This window comes from Belonocnema kinseyi, chromosome 6, assembly GCF_010883055.1.
Source record: "Belonocnema kinseyi isolate 2016_QV_RU_SX_M_011 chromosome 6, B_treatae_v1, whole genome shotgun sequence".
NCBI lineage: Eukaryota > Metazoa > Arthropoda > Insecta > Hymenoptera > Cynipidae > Belonocnema > Belonocnema kinseyi.
In genome coordinates, this window is record NC_046662.1 from 119,852,249 (window position 1) to 119,865,562 (window position 13,314).

Here is a 13,314-nt window from a genome sequence, read left to right on the forward strand (position 1 = left end):
ATGATCCCAAAGTGAAATTGAGAGAGGTAGCTAATGCTGTAGGCATATCATTGGAACGTGTGGGCAATATCTTGCATTCAGTTTTGGGCATGAAGAAGCTCTTCGCGCGATGGGTGCCGCGTCTGCTCACAGTGGACCAAAAACGAATTCGTGTGACAACTTCCTAGCAGAATTTGGCATTATTTTCGCGTAAGCCGACCGAGTTTTTGCGCAGATTCATAACCATGGATAAAACCTGGATCCACTACTACACTCCTGAGTCAACGCAACAGGCAAAACAGTGGGTTCCACCGGGCCAAAGTGCTCCGAAGCGTCCAAAAAGGCAACAATGGGTCGGAAAGGTTATGGCCTCCGTATTTTGGGATGCACATGGCATAATATTCGTGGACTATCTTGAAAAAGGTAAAACCATAACCGGAGCATACTATTCATCATTATTGGACCGATTGAAAATCAAAATCGCCGAAAAAGGACCGCATTTGAAGAAGAAAAAACCGCTTTATCATCACGACAATGCGCCTGTTCATTCATGCTTAGTTGCGTTTAACCGTTCTTTTAATAATGTCATTTTAAGTTTTAATAATGTCAGCTTTTAATAAAACCAATTTAAGTCAAAATCAATTGCACTTAAATAAGTTAGTGCACATTTTTGAATGGACTTACTTTGACTTACTAGATCATTAACCATTTTTGATAAAATCATATGGTAACTATTACTATAAACAAAAATTAAGAGTCTCGTTGCCAGTTTCTAATAAATAATCTCAAAGATTTGTAATAGAGCGGAATAATTTTCATGATAAATAAATAATAAAATTGAGTAATTTTAAAGTTTCTATTACCTATTCGTTTTTTGCTATAAACGTTTATTTTTGTTTGTTTGTTAAATGTTAATGAACTCTTAAGACTCTTAAAAAAGCTAGTTCTTCAAAAACGACATTGGACTCTATAAATATAAACCATCATAAATTTGTAATATGCCAAGGGCGTAAAACTCATCGGTATTTTAAAAGTAAATAGTCGCTAGCGCATCTGGAGCACGGTGCACAGTGGTCTGGAATATGAATTTACTGTTCATAATCGCCCAGAGGTCGTATTTCTTAACCGATTTAAAAGTTTTTTTTAGAAATGCTCAGCAATTAATTTTTAAGAGAATTGTGGTTTGCTTTTTTAAATTGTTTGTCACAGAGCAACAATATATAAACAAATATAGTGACAAAATTGACCATTTTAGCTTTGTGAATTTTTATCTCAAGAAAAAATACAGATAGAAACTCACTATCATCTGGAATTATTGCACATGTATACATAGAACATAATTAATTTCAATAATATTCAACTTGATTATTATAAACAATTTTTATAAACAAATTCTTATTATTTTTTTTTTATCATAGAAAAAATCGTTTATTTCACGCTAGTTGCTAATATTTTTCATAAAAGTCATAATTTGTAACAAAAAAATTAGAATGAGTTAACAACTATTGTTTTTATAAACATTTCTATAAACAAATTCTTTATAAACGAGTTTTTCTCATAGCTGAATTGATTTTTCTGAACAAAGGGGATTCACAATTGTCTTTAAAGCCATTTATATACTTTAAGCTTTATCAAAAATAAACAATGTAGATTGTTTATAACAATTTAATTGAACAAGTCTCCTAATCGGCCATTTCCTCATTTGTTTTTCATGAAGTTATGTACAAAACAAATCAGTTGTTCCTCATTTATTTTTCAGGAAGTTGCATAAAACAAATGAAAGATAGGTGACTTCCAAAAACGCAAGTACAGCGTTATTGCTATGGACAGTTTGCTACAGAAATTGTTATTAACAATTACGCAAATTATTATTTAATGCTGAAGATTTATCATTTTAGTTAAAATTCATCTACTTGGTTGAAAACCCGTTTTTTTCTAGTTTTAAATTAGTTTTTTGAACTAAGAATAAATCTTTTAGGTTAAAATATTACGATTTTAGTAGCATATTTAGCTCTACGGATACAGAATAAATTATATTGTTCGAAATTAATATTTTTATTTGAAAATTCAGCTATTTCTTTTTTGGTCGAAAATTTATCTTTTGACTTCTTTAAGTTAAGTGGGTCTTAAACAGTTACTTTTTCTTTAACAGTGTTTTAACCGTAATAAGGCGCTAATTCTATTTTCGTAATTTTGGGCTCACAACTACGCAGCCATTCATACCGAGTATTCTAGCAACAGCAGTAGACCATGAATGGAGGAAAATTTCTAAAATTTATTAGGTTCAACCAGGTATACGGACTATAGGCAAAGATATATACGGTTTTTACTTAATTCCAGAAGAATGCTTTCTAGGTTTTCCCCGCATGTAATTGAGGGGTTCAAACTTAAAAGGCCTTGCATAAATATGGGTCATATATCTCTCAAACTTAAGACTATGTTGTAGAACCGATTCCAGTTTAATATTTAAGGATTTGCAATCGTGTATGTTACATTAAAATATTTAGTACTTATATTACTGTTTTCTTCTATTTTATTTAAATAACTGTACACTTTAAGATAGTATTTTGTGTGCATATATTAGTTATATTTTCTAAAATATGCGATTCTAATTTCAAGGCGAAAGAGCCATCAATCATTTAAATCATACAATTAAAAATAATGTTCTAAAAAGCTCTGAATAAAAAGTTTGTAACATTTTGAAATGTTCAAGCATTTTTATCAAATTAATCTTTTGCCTGACAAACAAAGCCACTGATAATAAACAATGAAGTTCTTGAAAGTATTTTTTTCAAATATATATATATATATATATATATCATATCTTAAATTTCGTTTTAAAACACTATAAATCTGTAAAAGTAGAGGAGAGTACTCGAATATGAGATATTCTCGTAATATGATAAAACGGGGTATCAGCTAAACTAAGAGACCCACTCTGTTGGTTCTATCACTAATGTGTAGCCCTTGAAGAAATAGTAATGTCGTGGTATAGCTCATTTTTCATTGGGCTTCTAATTCTAAAGATTATAGGCGAACTTTTTGTGAAATCGATGGTGGTCGAGTTCTTGGAAGAAAATTCTTTAAACCCTATTTATTATTCATTAAATATGTATTTAGTAGTAAAGTTTGTCTGGAGTGATGGGGATTGAATAACTAGGTAGGAAAATATCGATAGTGTTGAAGTTTTTCATTGTACAGGTCAGGCATAGTAAGTGAATAGTTGCACGGTGTGGTTCTCATAATATGAGATACCTGTGGTTTTTATAACACTGTGGCTGCGCGGGGGAAATTGGTTACAAAAATGTTTGTGACTACTGCAAAAACTAAATATATCTAAATAGCAGTAAATTTATACTTCGGAAACAGAATGAAATTTTTCATTAAATATTATACTTTATGTTGCATTTTTAGCTATTTCCTGGGGTGTCTCATATTATGAGAATAGTTTGACGAGTTTGGAGAAAGCACTTTTTTACATTTTTTTTATTTTCAGCATAAAAAAATTTTGTAATAAAACTTTTTATTTGAGTTTCTTATGACAAACAGAGTTGATATCTCACATTTGGATACTCTCCTCTATATATGCATTTTAGCTACAAACTGTATATTAATTAATACAATCTGTAACTGATAAACATTTGTTATAATAGTTACTTAATTTTAGCGTTTCAGAGACAAATTTAAGGTATTATAATTAACAATATACTATTTTTTTATTTCTAAAGAAATCTCAAAATTCTTGATAAAATGGATAAATTGGGTTTATCCTTTGCTTGATTTTATACAGAATTTTGAATTTTGATAGCATTCAACATTTTAAAGAGAAAAATGTTTAGCTCTGTTATAATTAAAATAAATCAAACTTTTCAGTCATTAAAAAATAGGTGAACATTAAACTTTTTTCCATAATATAATAAAATTATAAGTCATAATTCATGATTTATAGCATATACATAGCTATGTAACGATATAATATTTAAAATTTTAATTTTAAAAATAAATAATTAGTTTTAATTATATAACTACTCACTAATAATTGTGAATCATTAGAATAATTATATGATAAACACTTAATATTCGAGTGGTAAATAAATATGCAGTACATCATTTACATTTATGGTAACTCATATAATTGTAACTGCGATGGTAACTCATTTTTAAAATTCTCTAACTTAAGCAATTACCGATGCGGAACGTCTGAAAAATGCCGAAAACTGCGATGTAACCCCGAGGAGTTGTCCCACAAACCAAAAGGGCGCTTTTAGCAGACGAATTTTGACGGAGTCTCTTATTCCATTACATGAGCAATCTCCCAACTCATCTCTGCTAATATCTTTGGCAATGCTTTTACCAGTTTTTGCGCGCAAAGATAACAATTCAGCTAATTGTTTGAAAAACTATTGAAATCGAACTTGGACGCAGATTTTTCTTTAAAAAATGTCTACAATTTATGGGCAATAAATAAATTCACTGTCATTTCCCAGTCTCAAAAAAGTTCCAGTTTCTCGGTCCAGCAGCCACCCTGGTAGAATATGAATCAATCATTCTCGCGATTTTATTTATTTTCAATAAACAATTAATTAACTAAGGTTTTATGATAATTATGTTACTGCAAGGTGCCCTGATATATATACAAAAAAAACAAGAAATAGATAATGAAAAAACGTGATAAAAAAATGTCAAACAAATTCCTAATCAAGTCAGGTGTTAGCAAGTGCTTTACAAATGATTGGCAACTTCATTAGTTTGAGAGAGTAAAACGCACCGTAAGATAGAGAAAAGAGTCTCGCCTTCATCCAAAGATCGTACTCATATTTTCAGAAAATCCAAGGGACCAGGAAAAGCATGATCTAAGAATACACGGTCTAGCCATCAGCTCCCCCAATTTCAACCCCATTCGCACTCCACCACTTTTAGCCATCTTGGTTACCATAGCAACCGTTAGCGTCTCGGTCTTCACTCAAAAGATTTGAAATCATGAATTATGGCTACATTGTAAATCAATGTCGATACCTGTGTAAGTTCTCGATATTCAAATAAGGTGCAAGAAGCGGACACTGCTGACGCTATCCGTTTGTGAAATAGCGTCATGTTAAGATTAACTTTGTGAAAATTGTAGTGGTGTTTCTATTGAAAATATCATTGAAATCATTATTTCATAGGATCTGAACATGTGACTTTGTGCACCCTAAGAGGGTTCTTTCGTTCTTATTTAGTGCTTATGTATATACGAAGTATAAAAACGGATATTATCATAATACAGGATATAATATCGATATTTTACATTTATTTATTTCTGCTTTCAACCCGAAAACAATATTATTTTTACTTCTCAGGTGGATGATACTTCATTTCATTCGCGTTAAAAGGTACAATTCCTCAGGTGCATTGAGAGGTTATGTTATCCATATTTCTAAGTATTTCTTCTATATTACAAGTTAGATGTTATATATTTGTTTATACTTTAGGTTACGCATCTCAACAATTTCCTAATTTTCAAACTAATTTAATTTATTTATAAACTGTATAATTTCTTTATCTTTTACTTACAATCTTCGCTCATTGCATTTACTTTCTTTCAAATATACTTCATTCTCGCGCGCTCACTTATCCAATATGGTTAAAAGTGGTGGAGTTGCTCCTTATTGGTTAACTTTTTTTTTAGTTGCGTGTGGCTAGACCGTGTACTCTTAGATCATGAGGAAAAGTATTAGAAGGGAGTGAGGGTGAACTGACCTGACTCGGGCGAGCATCTCCCCCTCCCTTTCACCTGGACCCAGGCGGTCAAGTTCCCTGGCGTCAAATCGTTCTCTGCATATTGTTAATAAAACACTTTTTAAAAATCAAGCTGCATCTCCTAAAATTATGGAAATTTTAATAAATTTATTTTTGGACCTATTCGGTGTTATTGAAATAGGCGAATTTCGCCCTGTACAATTTTTGGCATAATCGATTTTTTTGCATTGCTTATGGATATTTTTCCGGTTCGCCGGATTGAAGTCGGTTGAGAAAAAACGAAAATTTGTTATATTATCTGTTATATTATCACGAGAAAATAAAAAAAGCAGACAAAAATTGATTAAGATTTGCAATTTTAGTTGATCTTGAAACATTTGGCTTACTCATCGGTTCCCGATCGGGAATCCTGGTCGGGGCCAGATCGCCGATGAAACACACGCCCATATCGGGGCCAGGTCGGGAGACCTGATCGTTAAATCCGATCGGTGCCCCATCGGTCCCCGATCGGTACACGATCAGTCTAATTACAATCCACTCTTGAATTTCACGAATGGAGATTTAATATAAGTACACTCGAAACTATCGAATGGTCCTCTCCTTTCGAAGACCACCTTAATATTTTGAATTTCCAATTAAGTTATTTTAATTTAAAATTAAAGTACAACATGCACGAAAAGAAGAGGTTTCAGACTACAAAATTTAATTTTAATTTTGAAAAACGTAAAATTATTGTAGATGGTATCAGTTTCGAGGAAAAGGTTAGTTTTTTTTTGAAAAAAATGGATGATAACCAGAAATATTTTAATTAACGATTTTAATTTCTTGAAAAAAATTTTGTCTATAAAGCTTCTTAACAAATAAGAAAAAGTTTTTCGCAAAATGATTCCCTACAACTTGACATTTTCGAATGCTTCTAAAGAAAATCAATGGGAAATAACCTATGATTTATGATTTCTTAACATTTTACTATAAAGAAGTTCAATTTTCTGTCAATTGCATTACTTCTTAAGAAATTCGAGAAGTTGGTTGTAGATAATATTTTCGCCGAAAAATTGAGCTATCATTCATTACATCGTTTTATTTTTTCAAGTCTGTTAAAAAGCAATATAGACCAAACAACTCTCAAATAAAAATGAAAAGTTTTAAATGAAATATGTCTGGTTATTTTTAATAATGTTTACGGAATATGCATTTAATTAATTTTTATTATTAGTTATTCATTTCGACCTAATGGACATTTTATATGTTGAAATGTCATTGTTTATAATAAAAAAGAAAAATAACTTTGTTTAGCATTTTAAACCTCGCGCGAAACCATTTAGATGCCGAATGCGGCGCATGCGCAGTTGAGTAACTAGCTCTTGTTGGAATCCCTACACAATTGGCAGTTTGCATTTTGATTGTACTACTTGATTCTGAAATTCATGTTATGAAACTTTGTCCTAAACGTATGCCTGCAATGAATTTATTATTAATATAGAATCAAAGTTTCAAGAACAGAATCGATTGTATCACATATTTTATTCTCATAATCTAAAAACTTTACAATTTTGTGCATGCTGCAATCCATTTCTTGTCAATAGATTTGATAATTCGAACTCTACATTAAATAAAAAAACTTTGAGTTCTTAAATAATAATTGAAAACGAAAGAACTTGATAAATTTTATGATATAATAATATTTGACTCATTTAATGGTAAATATACTAATTTTACCTGAAACAATTTAATTAATTATTAATGCATTTGAGGTTAGGTTTCAATGAGCCCGCAGAATGTAATTACTTACTCTTATCTGCCTCGCGCAGGTTTCGAGGTATACTGCCTGGTGTTTGGTCTCTCCGAACACGTGGCTTACTCGCATTATGCATTTTTAATCATTGGTAGAATATTATAAACGAGTAGTATGTACACAAATTTCACTGATCAGAAAATATCAAGCAGCATTAGTTCTGCAAGCGCAAATATGGGCCACAGAGTTCTACCGATCAGGGCTAGATCGGGAAATCCGATCGCGGCCAGATCGGTATTAAGTTTGAAATCGGGCGATTTCTGCACGGGCGATGGTGTACGGATGAGAGTAGAGTCAGCAGAGAAGAGCAGAAATTTTCTTTGGTGTTTTGACATGCAGCTTGGACTCCCATGCTACCAGAAAATTTCTATTACAATCAACCCTTTTTTTCGAGCTTTTTTTAAGCTGTGTGATACCTCACTACTGTCATTGATCAAGAACAATTTTTTATTTGAAGTCCAAAACCCCACCCTTAGAGGCGTACTTATCATTCTTCTGTATCTCTTACACATTTAACTTGGAGTTCCCACGCTAGTATATAGTCCTCTGAATCCACGCGTATCTCCCTTTCATCGAGAGAGTGAAAAGTGGACGAAAAATTAAACATTTCAGAAAAAAATGGCAACTATCTAACATTACCTTACGATAAGATAGTTATTAGTTATAAAGAAAAATAATCAGTTTAAGAAATTATTTTTGTTAAATTGCATTAATTATTACCTCACGCTAAGTGAAAAGTGAACAAAGAATTGAAAATTTCAGAAACCACGACTTTCTTATCCATTTATGTATTTATCTCGCGCTTCGCGCTTGATAACACACTCACTTCGTGCTACGCGCTCGGCTCCTTTAAGTTCTCACACTTCGTGCTTAGATTAGATAAAAATAAGTTTATTTGCAAACTTTATACAATTGTCAAATCCTCTACATATAAAGTGATTGTTAAATGTGTATTTATTTTAGATTTAAACGGTACTTTATTTACTTAAAGTTTTACCGACCTTAAGCAACACATTCTCATGCGAGTAGTCGCGCTTCACGCTCGATATTTGATTCAAAAATCATATAAATGCTGCGTTTCGCGCTCGATTCTGTGCACCGCATAATAAAAATAAAATTTTAACTAATAAGACTCGAAAAGTACGCATTTGAAACCAAATACATAAATTTTCAACTAAAAGGTGAAGTTTCAACCAAAAATAGATTTGGTTAATGTCCATTTACCAAATTTTTGTTAAAGAGAGAGAACAAATTTCCAATAAAATAGTTAAATTTTTAACCAAAGTTAGAATTCTTCAATTTTCAGTTGGAAACGTTAATTCGAAAAATAAATTTATCAATAAAGTAGTTAAATTTACTACCAAAGAAATGAACTTGTAACTAAATATTTGCATTTTAACCAAAAACAAAATAAACTAATTTTCAGAAAAAATAAATTTCAAGCAAAAGTCGAATACATCTATTTTTCTTTACAAAAGTTAATCACAAAAAAAAACGAATTTTAAATTTCTACCAAAGAAGAGAAACTGTCAACAAAATGCCTAAATTTTTAGCGAAAAGCCATCAATTAAAAAAAAAAAGAATTTTCAATAAAATCGTGAAATTTTTAAGCAAAGAATGAAATTTTATTCAAAATGAAAAAGTTCCAAATAATGAGTTTTCTTCTACCAGAAAAGAGGAACTTTAAACAAAATAGTTAGATTTTCACATAAAACAGAATTTAGTTTAAAAAGTTATTTTTTATTTGAGAAAACTAATTTTCAGTTACAGAAATAAATTTTGAGCCGAGAAGATGAATTTTAAACCAGTAAGAACTGTTTAATATCAATAAAGAATAATTTCTAACAAAATACAGGAATTTTCAAACAAATATTCAAATTTGAAAAGAAATGTTTGAACTAATAGTTTAAATGAAGAAATGAATATTTAACCAAAAATAGAAGACTTACATTTCCAGTACAAAATAAATCTTCATCGAAATTAAATAATTTTCAAAGAAATAGTTACATTTTCAATCAACTAATTTTTAATAGGAATAAATCAATTTTCAACCGAGAAGGTTAATTTACTATCAAACAAATATTTTGAATTTTAAAGGAATTTCCAACCTAATAAATGAGTTTTCAACCAATAATTTTAATTTTAGACCAAAAAAGTTTAATTTTTACCTAAATAGAGGAATCTTTAACCATTGCGTCGTTTTTCCAAAAAATAAATTTTTTTCATTTTTAATGTTAATTTTCACGATTAAAACAAAAAGTACGCATTCTATCAAAAATTAATTTATAACAAGTTTTTATCTTTTTTTTTTGTAAATGAATTTTGTCTATTTATTTTTTTCGTATCTTGTGCCGTTTGTATAAAAATCCAATTTTTCTATTTTCAATGCACTTTTTTACGAATAAAACAGAAACTACACGTTGTGTAGAAAAATGGTGTGATACAAACTTGTTGACCTGTGTTGTGTTAATCTTGTAAGGTGTTCAAAATTCAACGTTTTTCTTCCAATGAAATTTTTTCATATCGTGCGTTGTTTGGTTTAAAATGCCTATTTTCGTTAGATTTTTGGAATTTTGAAAATGCTGTAATTCCGGTAATTTTGTTTTTATCAAAAAAAGCTATGAAGATAAATGGTTCGTCTTTTCAAGTACTACTAATAATAGTCCATACAATTTTCAAATTAAAAAAGAAGTGTTTCCAAATTTTGTAAAATGTGCTCAGTCTTTGAGTTTTTATCCAAAATGGCTGGCTAACGAACTCGTTCTTTCTTTTTATGCTTTAAAAAATTGTGCCAAAGCGCAATCCAATCTGATCAATCTTTCGAAATTTATCGTGGATACAGAATACTACAGACTATAGACAGAAAGACATACACCTTCTTAAAAATTGTTTTTTCTGACTCAGGAGGTCTCAAAACGTGGAGATTTGAAGAAAATCGACTATGTCAAATTTTACATAAAACCAATACCTTCTCATGCGAATGAGAATGTAAAAAATAATTGTTTAAACACTTATTTTTGTTAACTTTCCATATTCTTTACTTCACTCTCATTGATAAGTGGACAAAAAGTTAAAATGTTTAGAAGGAACAGCAAATAGCTAGTATTACTCTGATTGAATATTCTTATAAATAATAAAGAAAATAGTTGAAACGATTATTTCTGTCAAACTAATATGAATATTGCCTCATTCCAGGTGAAAAAAATTGAAAAATTCGGATATTTAAAAAGTGATATTTAAAAAGTATTTATTGATTTGTATTCTATGGTTAAGTATGAAGAGAAATGTTGAGATTTAAGTAGATTCACCTAATATTGACGATTCTGAATAAAATCTACAAAAACGCATTTCTTTCTTATGGTAAATACATGTTAAGCTTCATGGGTGTTGCGGAACCCCTAAATATCATTATTAAAAAAAACGCATTTATTTTCTGTATAATTGAGCAAATTGGGGGGCGGGGGATATGCATGAAAATTTAAAAAAAAATTGGATGACCCTAATGTACAGTCAGTATTTAAAAAGAATATATTTACAATTCCAGAAAGCATCTGAAAAAGGTAATTTCTGAATGCATGGAGACAAAGTTGAAAAAAAGAGAAAACAGGAAGAAAATTACAGTAATATTGAAGTAAGTATACGACTAAAATAATATTAAAAGTATCACGTTATTTTAAAACACAATAAAAGGATACTTTTATGTAATTAAATTACACAAACACACATAACCATATATACACACATATACACATCTATATGCAGTGCCGGATCATGGGGAGGACTTGGTGGTGCTGAAGCACCGGGCCCCACGCTAGTGGGGGCCCCCTTCTCCCCAAGAAAAACATATAATATACAGTAAAATAACCCGCTTATAAACAAAAATAATAAAGTCCTAAAAAAAATTTTAGTAAAATTTTTTCAATTAAATTTTGAATTTTTTTATCATGAACTAATTTTAAATGAAAGTAAAATGTTAAGTCCAGCCGCCTTAAAGGGGCCCCAACGTTATTTTAGCTCCGGGCCCCGAAAGGTCTTAATCCGCCCATGTCTATATGTAATAATTTCTTCAGGAAGTTGAAGAAAAGCACAGTATGCAGATCACATGTGCGAGAGGGGAAGAAGATATGAAAAAAGAAATGAAGCATAGAAAAGATGAGGATAATACGGATGTATGTAAATATATCTAATATGCCCATTTAAATAGAAGTGAAATTCCGATTCTAATTATTACATCTTTTTCAGATGTCGAGTATTAATGTTAATATGGAAAGTAAAAATTTCATAGACACGGAAATCAAAATTCCTGTGACAGAGGAAGATGATATCGAAATACAATCAGATGTTGAAGGTAGTGGAGAACATGCAGATGAAAATGAAAGTGACGAGAGCAGTATCAGTGACGATAAAGGATTGATTCAAAGAAGGGAAGAAGAACAGACTGCAAATGATGATAAAATAGAGGATATAAATACCCAAGATAGAGGTGAAGATGAAGAAGATGAAGATGAAGCAGATAGAGATGAAGATGAAAATGATGACGATGATGACAAAACTCCTCTCTTCGACTATAAATACCTTAAACAACCACTGTATGAAGGAAGTAACGTAACTTTAGCCGAAGCAATTATAATTATAGACACTTTATCATCTTGTAATGCTGAAAGTAAAACTGGCATTCAAAATTTGCTTGATGTTCTTCACCTACTAATTGGTCCAAATAATCTACCTCGTTCGATGCACAAAATCACAACAAAATTTTCTTCTGTTCTCAACATGGTTTCATACTTTACTTTGTGTCTGAATACCAAAGATCTTGTAACGTTACAGAAGGGGACACTACGTGCAAGTAAAGCAGTCTGTGAAAAATGCAATCACTCCTGGAAAAGAAATATTGATGATGGTTATTTCTTTGCAATGTTTGACTTGCAAGAACAATTTAAAAGATTTTTTGGAACTGCAGAAATTAATACAGCGTTGAAAGAAAATGAAGCTTTTCATTTTAGTATCAATGTTTCTGGATGGTGGAGCGTTCTTCAAATTTGCACACAAATCATGATGGCCAATACTTTTATCGTTGAATGAACTTCCTCCATCATTAAGATTCAAAAAACTTTTATTGGCTAGATTATGGTTTGAGCCAAAGCAACCACTAACACATGCTCTTTTCAAACCTTTGAGAGAGAACTTAAAAGTTTTGGCTGACGACGGAGTAACGTGGACCAACGGTGAGGGAAATACTGTAAACAGTAAAATTGTTCCTCTATGCTGTTGTGCAGATACAGTGGCTAGAGCAAAGTTGATGAACAACGATCAGTTCAATGGAGAGTTTGGACGCCCTTATTGTTATAGTCCATAAAGGCATGTAAAATCTAAAACAAAGGAAGGAGATGAAAGAAGAGGGGTACTTGGAAATGACCGTGCTCCATAGATGAGGAGAATGCGTCAAATAATGAAGAGTGAAGATAAGATGGCCAATACAGGGAAAGAACAGAAAAGGAGGTCAGAAATCAAATGAGAGAATGATTAAAGTTGAGTATAGCCTAAAGAGAAAGGAAAAAAAGAAAACATCTTACAAAGGTTCTAAAGGTCCAAGTCCATTGTTGCTGGTGCAGTACTTCAACGTCCTCTAGGGATTTTCACCAGATTGGCTACACTGTGTTCTTTTAGGTGTTATTGCGCGAGCAATAACGGATCGTCGAAGTAGGGATGTTCGATTCTTCGGAAAGAATCGATTCTTGAATCGAATCTGAATCGAACGAAGAAGAATCGATTCACCAAAAAATCGAAAGAAAAGAATCGAT

The 13,314-nt window shown here is 31.1% G+C and overlaps 1 protein-coding gene across 1 annotated transcript in view; it reads left to right on the plus strand.

The window, feature by feature from the left end:
• Window positions 1–13,200, plus strand: part of LOC117174769 (MATH and LRR domain-containing protein PFE0570w-like) — a 30,634-nt gene extending 17,434 nt beyond the window's left edge. The window contains exons 2-4 of the mRNA XM_033364123.1: window positions 11,058–11,144; window positions 11,584–11,682; window positions 11,756–13,200. Of these exons, the coding sequence (XP_033220014.1) occupies window positions 11,085–11,144; window positions 11,584–11,682; window positions 11,756–12,595 (999 nt within the window). The 5' untranslated portion in view covers window positions 11,058–11,084 and the 3' untranslated portion in view covers window positions 12,596–13,200. The remainder of the gene's footprint in view (window positions 1–11,057; window positions 11,145–11,583; window positions 11,683–11,755) is intronic.
• Window positions 13,201–13,314: the final 114 nt, after the last annotated feature.